This window comes from Chenopodium album, chromosome 21 (assembly GCF_948465745.1).
Source record: "Chenopodium album chromosome 21, dcCheAlbu1.1, whole genome shotgun sequence".
NCBI lineage: Eukaryota > Viridiplantae > Streptophyta > Magnoliopsida > Caryophyllales > Amaranthaceae > Chenopodium > Chenopodium album.
In genome coordinates, this window is record NC_137854.1 from 34,613,296 (window position 1) to 34,628,892 (window position 15,597).

At 30.9% G+C, this 15,597-nt stretch overlaps 1 protein-coding gene across 1 annotated transcript; it reads left to right on the forward strand.

Moving 5' to 3' along the window:
* The first annotated feature begins 310 nt into the window (after positions 1-310).
* Positions 311-14,986, forward strand: LOC145600239 (beta-amyrin synthase 1-like). Its single transcript, XM_081656169.1, has 17 exons — positions 311-511; positions 889-1,074; positions 1,499-1,588; positions 1,738-1,935; positions 2,147-2,231; positions 2,396-2,562; positions 5,202-5,393; positions 6,557-6,793; positions 7,660-7,782; positions 7,891-7,989; positions 8,852-8,908; positions 9,139-9,185; positions 9,302-9,445; positions 10,090-10,267; positions 10,385-10,459; positions 12,996-13,079; positions 14,861-14,986. Exons 1-17 carry the CDS (start codon positions 311-313, stop codon positions 14,984-14,986), a joined length of 2,289 nt encoding a protein of 762 aa, XP_081512295.1.
* Positions 14,987-15,597: the final 611 nt, after the last annotated feature.

The following is a 15,597-nucleotide window of genomic DNA, read 5'->3' on the forward strand; positions in this document are numbered from 1 at the left end:
TTATCAATATAATTTTTATACGAAAATTAGAATAGGGTTAAGTATCATTTGTAAAAATTATAGTGAAAAATTTGTCCGTTTACATTACATAAACCCGACCTCAAAACACGTGCCACAAGACTGTGTTGCAAGTAAAAGAAAACGGAGGAAGTATATATATACACACACCTAAGTTGGAGCTCATACCATAACAATACATCTCAAAACCTTGGAATTTAATACAATATGTGTACTGTCTTTCCAAATTGAGCTTACACAAAAACAATAGTTAATCTATGATACACTTGGAGGCTTGAGCTGATCATAGATAATGTGGAGGTTGAAAATAGCACAAGGGGCAAATGAGCCATACTTGTACAGTAGCAACAACTTTTTGGGGCGCCAAACTTGGGAATTTGATCCCAACTATGGCACCCCTGAAGAGAGAGAGGAGATTGAAGATATTCGTCGTAACTTTTATCAAAAACGTTTTCAAGTTAAGGCTTGTGGTGATCTCATTTGGCGTCATCAGGTTTGATTATCACTAACTATATTCCAAAATACAAAAAAACTATTTTTTCCGTCTCTTTATTAGATGCCTATTTTTAGCATTTGTTACTCACATAATAAAGAGAAAGAGATATCTAATTTAGGGACGGAGAGAGTAGTGTTAGATTTATTTATTTTTTTGGTCTAAACTAGGAGGATGCCCCAGTTTCTCATTGTGAGAAACAAATTTTGTTTCTCACATGCCATTTTCGTAAATAAATCAACAACTTTATTCAATTGTGGAGCCCACAATAATGAAAAAGTTGTTGATTTATTCACGAAAATGCCCCCATGAGAAACAAATTTCGTTTCTCACCATGAGAAACAGGGATTTTCCCCTAAACTAGTATCAACTAACAGTTCCTACGTGAGAAAAACTTCAAGCAAACAATACCTCAAGTGAAGGTGGAGGATGGGGAGGAGATCACACGCGAAACCGCGTCAACAACGGTGAAGAGAGCTGCGCGTTACCTTACAGCGTTGCAAGCTGAGGATGGTCATTGGCCTGCTGACACTGCTTTTCCTCAATTTTACATCCCTCCCTTGGTCAGTTTTTTTCATTCATGTTATAATTTTTAGATTTTCTCAGCATTTAATAGTTTGATTCTTCTACATCTCTAATAATGCTCGTTCGTATTAACTATTAAGTTAAAAGACCGAATTCATCCTTGCATACACGTAAGTATATAATCAACCCTTCATTAGTCTGGCGGATCTTGACCAAAAATGCTACAGAGGTCGGGATTTGAATCTTTTACATCTCATACATAACTAATCATTATGTCCTAATATTTTATAAGTAAAATAAGGTTATTTAAGTTCATTAACTAATTTTTTTTTTTGAAAATAAATAAAAATAACTAATTAATTACAATAATTTACTGGGGCCGGGCCTAAGTGGCCCCGGTGGATCGGAAGGCCCCCTCTGATTAGTTGATTCTATAACAAATTTAACTTTATTTTGCCACAGGTATTTTGCTTATACATTACAGGACATCTAAATTCTATTATCTCAGCTCAACACCGAACGGAAATTTTTCGTACCATTTACAATCATCAGGTTCATCCTTATTCTTGACTTATATTTATGATCAAACTTATATACTCTCAAGCGCGTGCTTGTCAAAGAGTTAGAATTATTATGGAATATCGGAAATGTAGAGAAAAGATTATAATTATAGCTACTTTTGATTGTTATGGTTATGGCAGAATGAAGATGGAGGTTGGGGATTTCATTGTGAAGGACATAGCACAATGTTTTGTACCGTGCTCAATTACATTTGTTTGCGGATACTTGGTGTAGGACCTGATGAAGGTGATCACAACGCGTGCCCTAGAGCTCGCAAATGGATCCTTGACCATGGTAGTGCTACACATATTCCTTCATGGGGGAAAACATGGCTTTGTGTAAGTTTTGCTAATAAAAATATGTCTTAAAGACCGTAAAAACTGAAAAGTATATTATATATCAACATGGTAAAATTGATTATAGAGAAAAGCTAAGCCGTTAATGAAACTTATCTACCTTTAGAATTATGATACCCTAATTAATAAATGACCAAGATCAAGAATATTTAATTTCTTTTAACTAACAATTAGATTTGTGTATTTTTTTCAGATACTTGGTCTATACAATTGGTCTGGATGTAATCCAATGCCACCTGAGTTAGTGTTTCTTCCAAACTTCCTCCCAATGCATATTGGTATACAATAAATTTCCTTATCTATTTATTATGTCTTTGAAATTAGTGAAATTTATTATATAACACTATCAAATTACATACATATAAAATTCAACATTCATATGTTATATTATGGCTGATGTTTAGTAAAATTATATTTAAGACAATAATGTGATTAAATGTAGGTAAAATGTGGTGCTACATTCGAGTGGTGTTTATGCCAATGTCTTACTTATATGGGAAAAGGTTTGTTGGTCCAATAACACCACTAATTAAGCAACTAAGAAAAGAACTCTACAACGAACTATTTGACCAAATAAGTTGGAGGAAAGCCCGTCATTCGTGTGCTGCGGTAAGATATTCCTATTTTATTTGGTACCAGAAGATAATCCCTTTTTTTTTCCCGAGAAGATATTCCTATTTTGGTGATATAAATTTTTTATGTGCCGTATGCGCGCGGTATGCCCGTATTCAACATGCAATAATATGGCGTACCTACTCAATAGTTATGGAGTATTTTTTTTATATTTTTTGAGGCATACCTACTCTTTAATTAAAAGGGTATTAGCTAAAACAAATCTTTATAAAAATACGACAGTGAATACAAATATAAGATTGTTAAGATATGAATTGACTTTTAATTACTACGTAAAAAAAATGTTTTAAAAGGGGTGATTCATATCCGGTGTTTATTAAAAAATAAAAAATATGTAATTCCGTATTAGTCGATTATGGATTGGATATACTACATTAGGTTTCGTGCCAAACACAGTAATTTTCACTATTTAATATTAGTTTAACACTATATTAATTTTTAATAATTATCAAAATGCAAAATAAGATAAAATACATAATTACAAAAATAAGAATAAAATTATATCATTTACTGAAGAAAATAGTGGGAACTGAGTATTACATGCACGAGTAATAAATAATTATGGATTACGTCACAAAGTTAGATGTAGAAAAATATTATTGTATAGTATTAAATAATCAAATAAGGTTTTGTTGGATGCTTATAAATGAAATATATTTACCAAATAATAAGTATTAAATATTATTTAAGAAGCCTTGGCAATATATATATATATATATATATATATATATATATATATATATATATATATATATATATATATAGAGAGAGAGAGAGAGAGAGAGAGAGAGAGAGAGAGGGAGAATTGTGAAAAGGGACACTACTACAAAAAACCCCTACCGAGTCGCCTGTAAATGACCTAACGAGTCGCTTTAAAGGCGACTCCATAGCCACCGACACAGTAGCTTCCAACTTTAGGAATCGCCTCTAAGGCGACTCGATAGCTTTTATATAAGTCTCTTATTACTTATTAGGCGACTCTATTTGTTAAGCTATTGTGTCGCTTGTGTTGAAACAGGCGACTCCATAGATTCATCTATTGTGTCGCTTGTGTTGAAAGAGGCGACACGTAAAAAATCAACATTTTTTCCAATTATATTTATTAGCTCATACAATGTCAATGTTTATGACACTCAGCATGCTTGATCTCTAGTTCTTTGCTGGAAGGTTGAAGTTCTTGCCATTATGCCAAAGTTACTTTTCATATATATAAGTCATATTGTAACTACTTTAAATTCATTCTTAGAATTAACCTATCGAGTCGCGTCTTACGTATTAGGCGGCTTATTAGGTAGTGGTCATATAATAAAGCACCTAATAAGTCGGACTTTTAGAGTAACCTGTACATAAGGTGCAACTTATAAACATATCGAGTCGCCTCATAATAGGCGACTCGTTAAGTTGGGGTTAAAATCAACAAAGCACCTAATGAGTCAACTAATATACATGAGGTGACTTGATAGGTTAACAAGTAGTCGCACCATATATGCATGTGACTCTATAACCCGACTTATTCAGTGGCTTAAATTAGATTTTCAAAGTCACTTGTATATAAGGTGCAGCTCATTAACCTATCGAGTCGCCTTATACATATTAGGCGACTCATTAGGTGAGAGTCATAGATAACAAAACTCACCTATTGAGTCGCCTAATATGTTTAAGGACTCGACAGGTTTTCGAGTCACACCCTATGTACAGGTGACTTTGAAAATCTGATTTAAACCACTAAATAAGTCGGATTATAGAGTCGCATGCATATATGGGGCGACTTGTTAATATATCAAGTCACCTCATATATTAGGTGACTCGTTAGGTGCTTTGTTGATTTTAACCCCAACTTAACGAGTCGCCTAATAAGTATGAGGCGACTCGGATCGATAGGTTTATAAGTTGCACCTTATGTACAGGTGACTCTAAAAGTCCGACTTATGAGGGGTTTTATTATATGACCACTACCTAATAAGACGCCTAATACATATTAGGCGTTGACCACCTCGCAAGCTCACCCAAGTACTCCGTACAAACAAAATACAATTTAAAAGGTCCTTTTTTACAAGATTTCACTTAAAAGGTTCTTTTTTAAAAAGTCGACTATTTAAAAGGTCATTTTTCACAATTTTCTAGGTTAGTGTCATGCACGATTTAAACAATAATTTTTTTTGTTTTGAATTATTTGTGTGTAGTACGTAGTATAAATAGTTCAAGAAAAATGATGAATTAATATAGAGTAGGAAATCCAAATTCATGCAATCTTCTATATACGTTTTTTTAAGTGCATCAGAAATTGTGTAGTTAGTCAATTTAAGTATATATTCTTTTAGAAAAATGAATAATTAATTTATACTTTTTAAACCTTTATTTATCTTGAAAAAAAAAATAATGTCACTAATAGCTTAGGTGGGAAAATTTTTCATCATGAGAGGTTAATATGTAGATAGTCATGATGTCAGGGGCAATTAGTTTAATGCAAACATCTATTACATTAAACTATTGGTTGAATTTATTCATTGTCTAGATTGAAAATAAAATAATTGCCATTATATAAACAGAGAAGTAAAAATTTATTAATTTCACATATAAATTGATTGTTTAACTAAATAATGATTATACAACAGGAAGATCTCTTTTACCCTCACCCTTTGATTCAAGATTTGATTTGGGACACTCTTCAATACTTTGTGGAGCCTTTCCTTAATCGATGGCCGCTAAACCAGTTAGTCCGAAAGAAAGCTTTGGAGGTTACTATGAAGCACATACATTACGAAGACGAAAACAGCCATTACATAACACTTGCATGTGTGGAAAAGGTAATACTTTGCTACTGTAGAAGTGTCAATTCGGATCATCATTAGCTAAGTTTGTTTAGCTAGGTCCGGTCTAGTTAGGTGGAGTTAGTATGAGTTTGTTGTACCTATGCAAATCAGATTCTAGGTTTTCGAGTCATTTGGTGCTATATATGTATAGTAGGGTTAAGTTTTTTAAACCTGATCATCTCCAAGCTAAAAATTTTCTCCATTCTTTTTTATTTAACACGCTCTTTTATTTTATTACGTTTTTTTTTTTTTACTGTACAAGTTTAACGATTAATATCTGGTCTCTAAATAGCAACAAGAAAAAAATACTAAAAATTTTAATATTAAATTTTTTTTTTTTAAAAAAAACAATAAAATGAATCAAACAAGATCGCATATATATGACAGATATGACTATATTTTATGATAGTTATAAGTCACAAAAGCTAGTCAAAATAGAATTTGTAAATATTATCAAAAGTCAAAATATGTCAACTAATAAAAGCTAGAAAAATATTTAATATTTCAATTTTTCAGTCTATAAAAAGATGCTTATAATAGATTTTAGAAAAGCGTTATAGACAATATTCAATATCATCTAGCCCCGTCGTATTTATTGGAATCGACTCATATTCTTATCTATAGCATGAGCAACCCCAAAGAGGAATAAAAAGTGAAATTTCTGTTAATTAAATTGCATGCATTTCATTTTTTTTTTATAGGAAAAGTATACAAGCTTAAAGTTAGGTCATGTTTAGTTCGCCTCATTATGAATCTAACATGCTAATAAGATCACACTGGATACAAATTTTTTTTTTTCTTTTTTGAGGACTGATACAATTTTTCTTTATAGATTAGTATACATATAAGGTTAAAATTTGGTTTAATCAGATTAAATTAGGAAAAATAAATTCAGATAAGACCATATCAAAAAAAATAAGTTCAAATCAAATTAAATAGACAAATACAAGGTGAACTAAACAAGACCATAGTATAGTCTTCTTTCAAAACTATATCCTAACTTATCAGAATAGATAAAAATATAAAATTTACCATTTATAGATAGATAGATTGGTATATATCTTGGCGATCTTGCATAAAAATGACCTAGAGAGATACAACATAGTCTAGTGTACAGGTGTACTACAGGTGTACCTAATATTATAATTTGTATACAGGTGTTGTGTATGTTGGCATGTTGGGTGGAAAATCCGGAAGGAGATCATTTCAAGAAACATCTTGCTCGAATCCCCGATTATTTTTGGATATCTGAGGATGGATTTAAAGTACAAGGTATTGGAAGCCAACAATGGGATTGTGGATTGTCTGTCCAAGCATTACTAGCTTCAAATCTGGAACTTAATGAAATTGGACCTACTTTAAACAAAGCTCACTTCTACATCAAAGAATCACAGGTCACATTTTCTTATAAAATTTTGTTGGTGACTAATGATCTATTTTGTTTGCTTTATCTTTAATTATTTTTATATTTTTAAAATAGTAAAATCAGACTATTATTAATATAAAAGTCATATGACGTTTATGAATAACAAGTATTCGAATTTAATTAACAATTTTATGATGCAAAAATTACAATTTATAAGATGTAAACTATTGAATAATATAAATTATTGTATGTATGGGAAAGATTAAAAGTTTATCGAAATTAAAACTCAAAATTAATTTTTTATAATAAACAAATTTATTCGATATCGTTTACATGAAACCTAATATGGCATGTTTATGCATAATTTTTGCTTATGAGTATGGCTTGAGACTTGGCAAAAATTGGAATGCCAAGTTTTCATGTCTCATGGCTTGACTATAGGATTGAAATAAAATACTCATAATTGGACAAAATATATCTTAAATGGTTCTTATTTTAAAGAATATTTGATTTTATAATATGTGTATTGACCCTAATTGAGAAAATGATTAAATTAGTTAAACGAACAAAATGTAATATGAAAATTAGCCGCGTAGCAACCTATCACTTTCTTCTTATCGCTGGTAACATGTTGTCAATTATTTATTTATCCATCTACTTAGTCTAATATATTTGTTAAAATGCGTGCCAAAGTATTGTGGTGCAAGTAAATAAAATGGATGAAGTATATATACTGATTCAAAAAAGTTTTGTTAGTAGTACTTATATAAAATGTGTATTAACAGTTCTTGTCAAAAAAAAAAATGTGTATTAACAAGCGTGAAAACCAAGACGTTAGGATATAAAACTACAAAGAAGAAGCATATGTACTAAGTAATCTTATGATATATGTAGATAAAGGAAAATCCATCGGGTGACTTCAAGAGTATGTATCGACACATCTCGAAGGGAGCCTGGGCATTCTCTGATAGAGATCATGGTTGGCAAGTTTCTGATTGCACAGCTGATGCCCTCAAGGTAGACCTTTATCTATTCAATAATGTAAAAAATAAAAATGTAATTGTACATTTTTAATTTGTTAATTATATCATTTCTTCTAATTTTTACTTGTATTGTTATATCAAGTGTTGCTTAATCTTATCGACGATGCCCCCTGAAATTGTTGGAGAAAAGATGGACACTAAACATATTTTTGATTCCGTCAATTTCTTGCTTTCTTTACAGGTACTACCTTCAATTCATTTTCTAGGTCGATATTATAATTAATAGTATAATATAGTGTTTTTGTTGAATTGTTTTAATATTCGAACAATATATCATAGATTTATAGTATACTCACTTTATGAGAGTGAGGGATAGCTTTCTTTCTAAAAAAAAAAAAAAAAAAAAAAAAAAAAAAAAAAAAAAAAAAAAAAAAAAGAAAGAGTGAGGGATATCTCAAGTGATCAGTACACTCAGTTTAACTTATACTTTGTCTGCACAGAATTATATAAGCAAATTAAATTGTTAAATAATGCTCAATAAGAACTAAACTAATATACTCATTTGTGCAAATGAGAAAAATTTTGACTTGTTCATCCACACAAATGAGCAAATTGGGCAACCAATTACTTCCTCCGTTTTCTTTTACTTGCAACACTTCCCTAAAAAGAAAATGTCACAATACTTGCAACACACTATAAAAGGAAAGTTACTTTAGGGAAAAACTATACTATTTTCCTTATTTAAAGCACATGACCCACTAATTACACTCCTAACAATCACTCATCCCATTTTAAAATGTATTATATCATGTGAACCCCACATTTCTTAAATACCGTGAAAAAGTGTGTGTTGCATCTAAAAGAAAACGGAGGAAGTATACCTTATAAGGTACAATCGACATGTGATTTGAGGAATTGTAATTGAAGGTGTTTTAACACAATTACACAAGTAGTCAAGTGTACAACCATGTGATTTTTGTGATTTGAAAAAACATTAAACATAACATCCACATTACACACGTATATACTCATCATATATGTTAACGTTCTCCGTATTTATTAGCAATATTTTTAATTACCACTCACTAAATTTATTGTTGCAGAGTAAAAATGGAGGGCTTACTGCCTGGGAGCAAGCAAGAGGTTACAAATGGCTAGAAGTGAGTAAATAATTTTCATATTGTTGTACGTACTTTGTACACACTTAATTACAAATTTACAATAATTATTTCGGTATGTATATTTTGAAAAGTATCATATTTTTTAGGTTATAAATAGGTTTAGAATTGTATTTTAAACATAAGCTAGCAAAAATATTTTGGACGAAGGTGGTATGTTTTAACGCAATCTCTAAAAAACGAACTTGACATGTTCTTTTGTACCATTTCAGGCTATGAACACAACAGATGTCTTTGCCAACGTTGTCGTTGAGCATGAGTGAGTACTCAAACTAGTAAATTAATGCTCACAAATTCGACATTTGCTATTAGTTTTTTGAATGGCTATGCATATAAGAAGATTGTACATACCGTGATACACATTATATATTATAGGTACGTAGAGTGTACGAGTTCAGTAATTCAAGCTCTAGTATTGTTCAAGAAGTTACATCCAAGCCATAGGAAGAAAGAGATTGAAGCTTTAATCACAAAGGCTGTTGATTACATTGAGAACTCTCAATTTCCTGATGGATCTTGGTATGTTATTAGCTACGTATCTAATTCGATCCATATTATCATGCGGGGAAATTCCTTATTCGCATTTTTGTGAATATATCAACAACTTTTTTATTTTATTGTGGGCTCCACGGTTGAATAAAGTTGTTGGTTTATTTACGAAAATGCCATATGAGAAACAAATTTTGTTTCTCACCATGAGAAACTGGGACATCCTCTTATCATGTGTATTACATAAATATGAAATCGACTATTTTTAATTTGAATGTTGACAAGGCAAAAATAAAGGGGTTTTGTATTCGTCCTATAGTTTCCTACCATGATTAAGGGTCTGTTCATATTTACTGAACTGAGCTGAACTGAACTGAACTGAACTGATTGGAACTGAACTGAACTGAACTGAACTGAATTGATCTGAAATGAATATTTTATGTGAGAGGGAAATTAAGAGCTGAACTGAACTGAACTGATTGGAACTGAACTGAACTGAACTGAACTGAACTGATTGGAACTGAACTGAACTGAACTGAAATTAAGTAAATGTGAACAGGCCCTAATTAAATTGTCTTGATAATATTTCCACCTTATTTAATCTAGTCTGAATTTAATATACTAGATGACGAGATTAATACTTATGTATAACATTGACATAATACTGAGTGTAGGTATGGAAGTTGGGGAATTTGCTTCACGTATGGGACATATTTTGCTCTTAAAGGACTAGCCATAACAGGAAAGACCTATGATAATTGTGTAGCCATTAAAAAGGGTGTTGAATTTCTTCTCGCAACACAAATGGAGGATGGTGGCTGGGGTGAGAGCTATCTTTCATGTCACAAAGAGGTAATTAAGTTGATGAATTCTTCTAACACTTTGCAATATCAACTATGAACAATGTATTTCACGCATATTTATTTATACTTGTGTTATTGTGTATTGCTCTCATGGATATAACAAAAGGAACTTGTGCCACTTCCAAAGTCCAACTTGGTCCAAACTGCGTGGGCTTTGATGGCTCTACTCCATGGTGGGCAGGTACAAATACTAACTAAGTTTTTTTTTCTTTTTTTCTTTTGGTGTTTAGATTAGTATTGTACTAGATTAACTCCCGTGCGATGCATGGATATAATAAAAGAATTTGTAATTTTGTAAACTTCACAAACATATCAGTCCAAATATGTACATAATTCTTTGTATTACATACGATATTATAAACATAAATCAAACTACCAAATTTTAAAATATATAAACAAAAGAAAATTCACATCTACAATAAAATTTAGCGAACTTTGTAATTAGATGGAGTGTATAAAAGGTTGATATTTGTTTTCCTTAAGGTTTTTAAATAAAAGGTAATGAAAACTAAAAAGCTTAATGTACTGTATTAAACTAATTTGCAATCAGTATTTTGATTTTTTTAAAAAAAAAATATGAAAAGAAAAAAAAAAGTTTAGGCGGGAAAATATGAAGGAGAAGCTGACACGTGTACAATTTGAAAAGGATGATGATGCTAGCGATTGTTACTTTAGTATACTATTAGAGGCTTTGGCTTTGCTTGTCTTACTTATCCGAGTTATTCCAATCTATCCCAGATCAATGAAGGCTATGATCTTTCAATATGTGGAACACTAACTTCATCTTCTACCTTTTTCTTTCCAATATTTGTAAACAAATTAATAAGATATGAATATGCAAAACGCTTTTTGAGGGAATTCCTATTCTCCATTTCTTTCAAAGAATGAACTCGAACAATGCAGATGGAGGAGAAAAGCCAAAAAAAGAAAGGGGAAAAAAAAAACCTACTTGGCAAACAAGAGAAACTGACATAAATTGCCCCATTATATTTTTAAAAAAAAAATTTGGTCAAAAAATTTAATATCAACAATTTATATTAGCCATAAAAATAAATGGTTATAATTTGATTTAATACTATGGCCTGAGGCCATTTGAAACTATCCGTATAGTTTTTAGTAGAGTTATAATTCCTTTTTTTATTGGAAGTGCTCTACTTCGAACAATATACAAATATACATCGATGAAAAAACTATGATAGCTGACTTCTTATTTATCCTTTATACATTTTAAACTGTTAATATTTGAAACTACAGGTTGGATCAATTCTAACAAATATCCAATATCCACATGACTATGTTTAATATTATATTATTATGTATAAACACAAACATTAGTCAAAGTAATGTATGCGATTAATAGGACATTTAGAAAACTAAGAAGTCGAGGCGTAAGCTCACCATTTATTCTCACTTTCTTACTCATTTTGATCTTTTGTACTATTCACAATATATGAATACAAATGTTAATTAGTATTTAAATATATTGGATAGATTAATCTCAGTGCCGGCTACTAGGGGGAGCTCATTGAGCGATCGCTCAGGGCCCCCCTTTTGTAGGCCCCCTTTGTTTTTTTTTAATATTTTTTTAAAAAAAAAAAACTATTTTTTGATAAATTAATGAAATGTAGTACTAATGACAAGTATAACTGCTTCTTTTTAATCTAAATAAAATGTAGTACTAATGACAAGTATAACTGCTTCTTTTTAATCTAAATAAAGATGAATCAAAAGATTAATTTAGTTAGCTTAAGTGATTTTTTTGGTTCAAATGGATGAAATGAAGAAGCACTAAAGCAGGGGTTTGGTTTATTTGCTTAATTTTCTTTTTGTTTTGTATTTTTAGATTTTCATTTTCTCTTATATATGAGCTTTCATTTTCCTTTTTTCTTTTCGACTTTCTCTTTTAGTTTATTTCTTTGCTTTAATTACCTAAATTCTACTTCGTATTATGTTAGCTTTAATTACTGAACTTCTCTTCTTTATTAATTTTTTTATTTATTGGGTTTAAATTCTTGACTTTTTTTTTAAATAAATAAAATGAGGTAGTGGAAATATAGCTTGTGAGGGTTTGATTGATGAATTTGCTTTAAAAAAATGCTCGGAGGATCGATTAAAATCAATAATTTTGGTGAACTTTATAATATAAAAATTTATGAAATACATTCTCATAATTTAGGGGCCTTTTTTTTAAGATTTCGCTCCGGGCCCCTAAAATGTCCAAGACGGCACTGATTAATCTTAATAAATACTTTTAAATTTTGTTTCTTTGATTTAAAAAAATGATTAAAGATTTCAAAGGTCAATTAGTAAGCACATGTAGTCAAAGTAATGAAAGTAATACTTCGTATGAGATAAAAAAAAAAAAGTAATACTTCGTATGAGATAAAAAAAAAAGGTAGCTAAAGATACATAATTTACTAATGGGACCTTGATATTGCAAATATTAATGGGTTTATCTATCTATTTATCTTTAAAAGGACCGTACCATTAATAAATTATTGAAATTTTCTAAGTCCGGCTCTCTAAAATTTTATATGTATACATCTAGGTGCAAGGTGTACCCAAACATATTTTTCTTTTTTCGCTCATTTGATGGTTGAACAAGCAAAGATCATTGAAATAAGCAAAAATATACCCTTGAATGTATTTTATACCCAATTGTACATAAAATCTCTTCAACTCTTACTAATCTTTAAATTTTATTAAATCCTAATCAGGCAAAAAGGGACTTGGGTCCTCTACACCGTGCAGCAAAACTTATAATCAATTCACAGTTGGAAAATGGTGATTTTCCTCAGCAGGTAACTCAATTCATCTCCCAAATTATACATCGTCTTACCAATTAATGTAGGAGATTTTTTGTTCTACCACAGGAAGGAAAAAAAAAAAAAAAAACCAATATTGGCTTTTACCACCTACTCTCTTCAATATTTTATTTTAACACCACCAAAAAAAATAAAAAAATCTATAAAATGGTTTTTATCACCATATAACAGATTCCATCCAAGAATATGTTAGGGGCCCTACCTTGTAAACGTGTCTCTAAGTTATTGTGTTGAAAAAACCTTAAACTAACCCAGCCACCACCCCAACCATCGGCACCTCTTGCCTCATCTACACCACCACTGGCACCCCCTAACTGATTGCCGCGGCACCCTAGAAAACACCCTCTTCACTTTTCCTCCACCCCAAAACTGGCCCCATCCCCCTTCCCCACCTTAAAAACCACCCTTTCCTCAATCCTTAATTTTGAACATGTGTCGCCAATTGGTTGTTGTTGTTGCTGCTTCCGTGAATGCTCGACTGTTGTATAAGTGTTATTGTTGCGGGCTTGGGTGAAATGGCCATATTGGAAGTTGGGTGAGCTGAGGGAGGTGTGTTGGCTGCATTGTTGTTGGTGGGTATGGGGTGATAGGGTTGGTTTTGGGGTGGGGGGAGGGGGAGGGGGGGCCAAAGATTAGGGCGTGCCAGCGCCCGGAGAGGATAGGATGGGGCACGGGTGGGGCGGTCGCTGGGTTAGTATTTAAGATTTTTTTTCTTTTTCCTTTACTTTTACCCAATAGATTAGTGACACCTGTTTATGTTGGGCCCAATTTTCAGATGTCTTTGTTGTATCCCTACCTTATAAAAAGTAGAAAACTACTCTTATAAATAGTGCAATGCCAATTATACCCTTCAAAATGTGTATTTACATACATACCCTCATTAATATGTACAAGCTATTTTTAATGAATAATGTTTAGAAAACTATACCCTCTAAAGTACTTATTTACTTCCCTACCTTATAAAAAGTAGAAAACTACTCTTATAAATAGTGCAATGCCAATTATACCCTTCAAAATGTGTATTTACATACATACCCTCATTAATATGTACAAGCTATTTTTAATGAATAATGTTTAGAAAACTATACCCTCTAAAGTACTTATTTACTTTTATGTTTTCAATAATGTTAGTTATCATGAACATTTATACCTCCTAAATATAGTTGTTTATATATTTTCTCTTATTGTTAATTTAACTAAATTTGTGATTTAAAAGCCAAACAAAAAAACCTTCTAGGTATGACTAGCTTTGCGATGCACGTTAGCTGCCCTAGTTAATATAAGAATTTAAAAAGAGTAGGTGGTAAAGTCAATATTAGGGTTTTTTTGTGATAAAAATTAAAAAAAAAAAAATCACTTAATTTATTCTACTACTTTATTTACCAACAAGTTTCATTTAGGTGTCTTTTTTCTCTTATAATCACATGATTTGTCGAATCCTACCGTACATATTTTTTATAATTTCACTTTATGATGATACTAAACTATTTTCACTATCTTCGTGTGAATCGTGTCCAACTTTAATCGACAATAATTCCTCTCCAAAACATGCTTGTCCATGAAAAATGACTTATTTAATTTGGATATAGAAAAAGTAATAACCTTCGTTTTATATTATTTGTTATTTTAGTTTAAATTATTTATGAGATATATAAAATTGCAAATAATATAAACGAGAGTAGAATTAATATCATATGATTTTTATTTTGAATGTTAAATTAATTTTCTTTTCCATTTGTGTTGTATCCTAAAAATAGGAAATTACGGGAACATCCTTGAAGACATGCATATTAAATTATCCATTGTACAGGAACTATTTCCCATTGTGGGCACTTGCTGAATATATCAAGATTGTTCCATTACCTTCAACCAACTCTGTTTAATTATGTTTTTATTCATTTCTAAAAATGCCCTTCTTTATTCTTTAAAAAAAAAATGCCCTTTATCAATTTATTTGCTTATTGTTTAAAATACTCTTCTAACGAAGATTATATGTAAAATTTACTCTCTCTCTCTCTCTCTCTCTCTCTCTCTCTCTCTCTCTCTCTCTCTCTCTCTCTCTTTATTTATTTATTTATTTATTTATTTTTTTTAGGGGTAAAATTTACTTCGTAATATGAAATAAAATGCCAGAGTTTTTTAGTTGACATAATAACTTCATGTATAAGTTTTCGACAAGTTAATACAATATTGTTTCTCCTACTTCAGGATCAAGTAAAACTATGAAAATCAATTAGTTCTATGATCCACGTTGTTTGGGGTATCAAAATGGCTTTTATTTTGGGCCTAACAGTTTGATTGTAAAGGCCTTAGTCAAATTAAATCAGCATAACAATGCCCAACAAGGCCCACATATTGTTGTTCTATCAGCTTAATCTATTTTAAGACCATCATTTGTATTTTGTCAAAAAATCTTGACACCCATAACATGATGATGTGTTATGTTATGATTGGTTCATTTTTAATTTATTCTTAAAAGCCTAAATATAATTGT

Excerpts from the sequence above, each read along its gene's own strand:
- LOC145600239 (XM_081656169.1), top strand. The coding sequence starts at position 311 with ATGTGGAGGTTGAAAATAGCACAAGGGGCAAATGAGCCATACTTGTAC. Across the intron at positions 512-888 it reads ATCTCATTTGGCGTCATCAG|TTCCTACGTGAGAAAAACTT; the intron begins GTTTGATTATCA and ends ATCAACTAACAG. Across the intron at positions 2,563-5,201 it reads CCCGTCATTCGTGTGCTGCG|GAAGATCTCTTTTACCCTCA; the intron begins GTAAGATATTCC and ends ATTATACAACAG.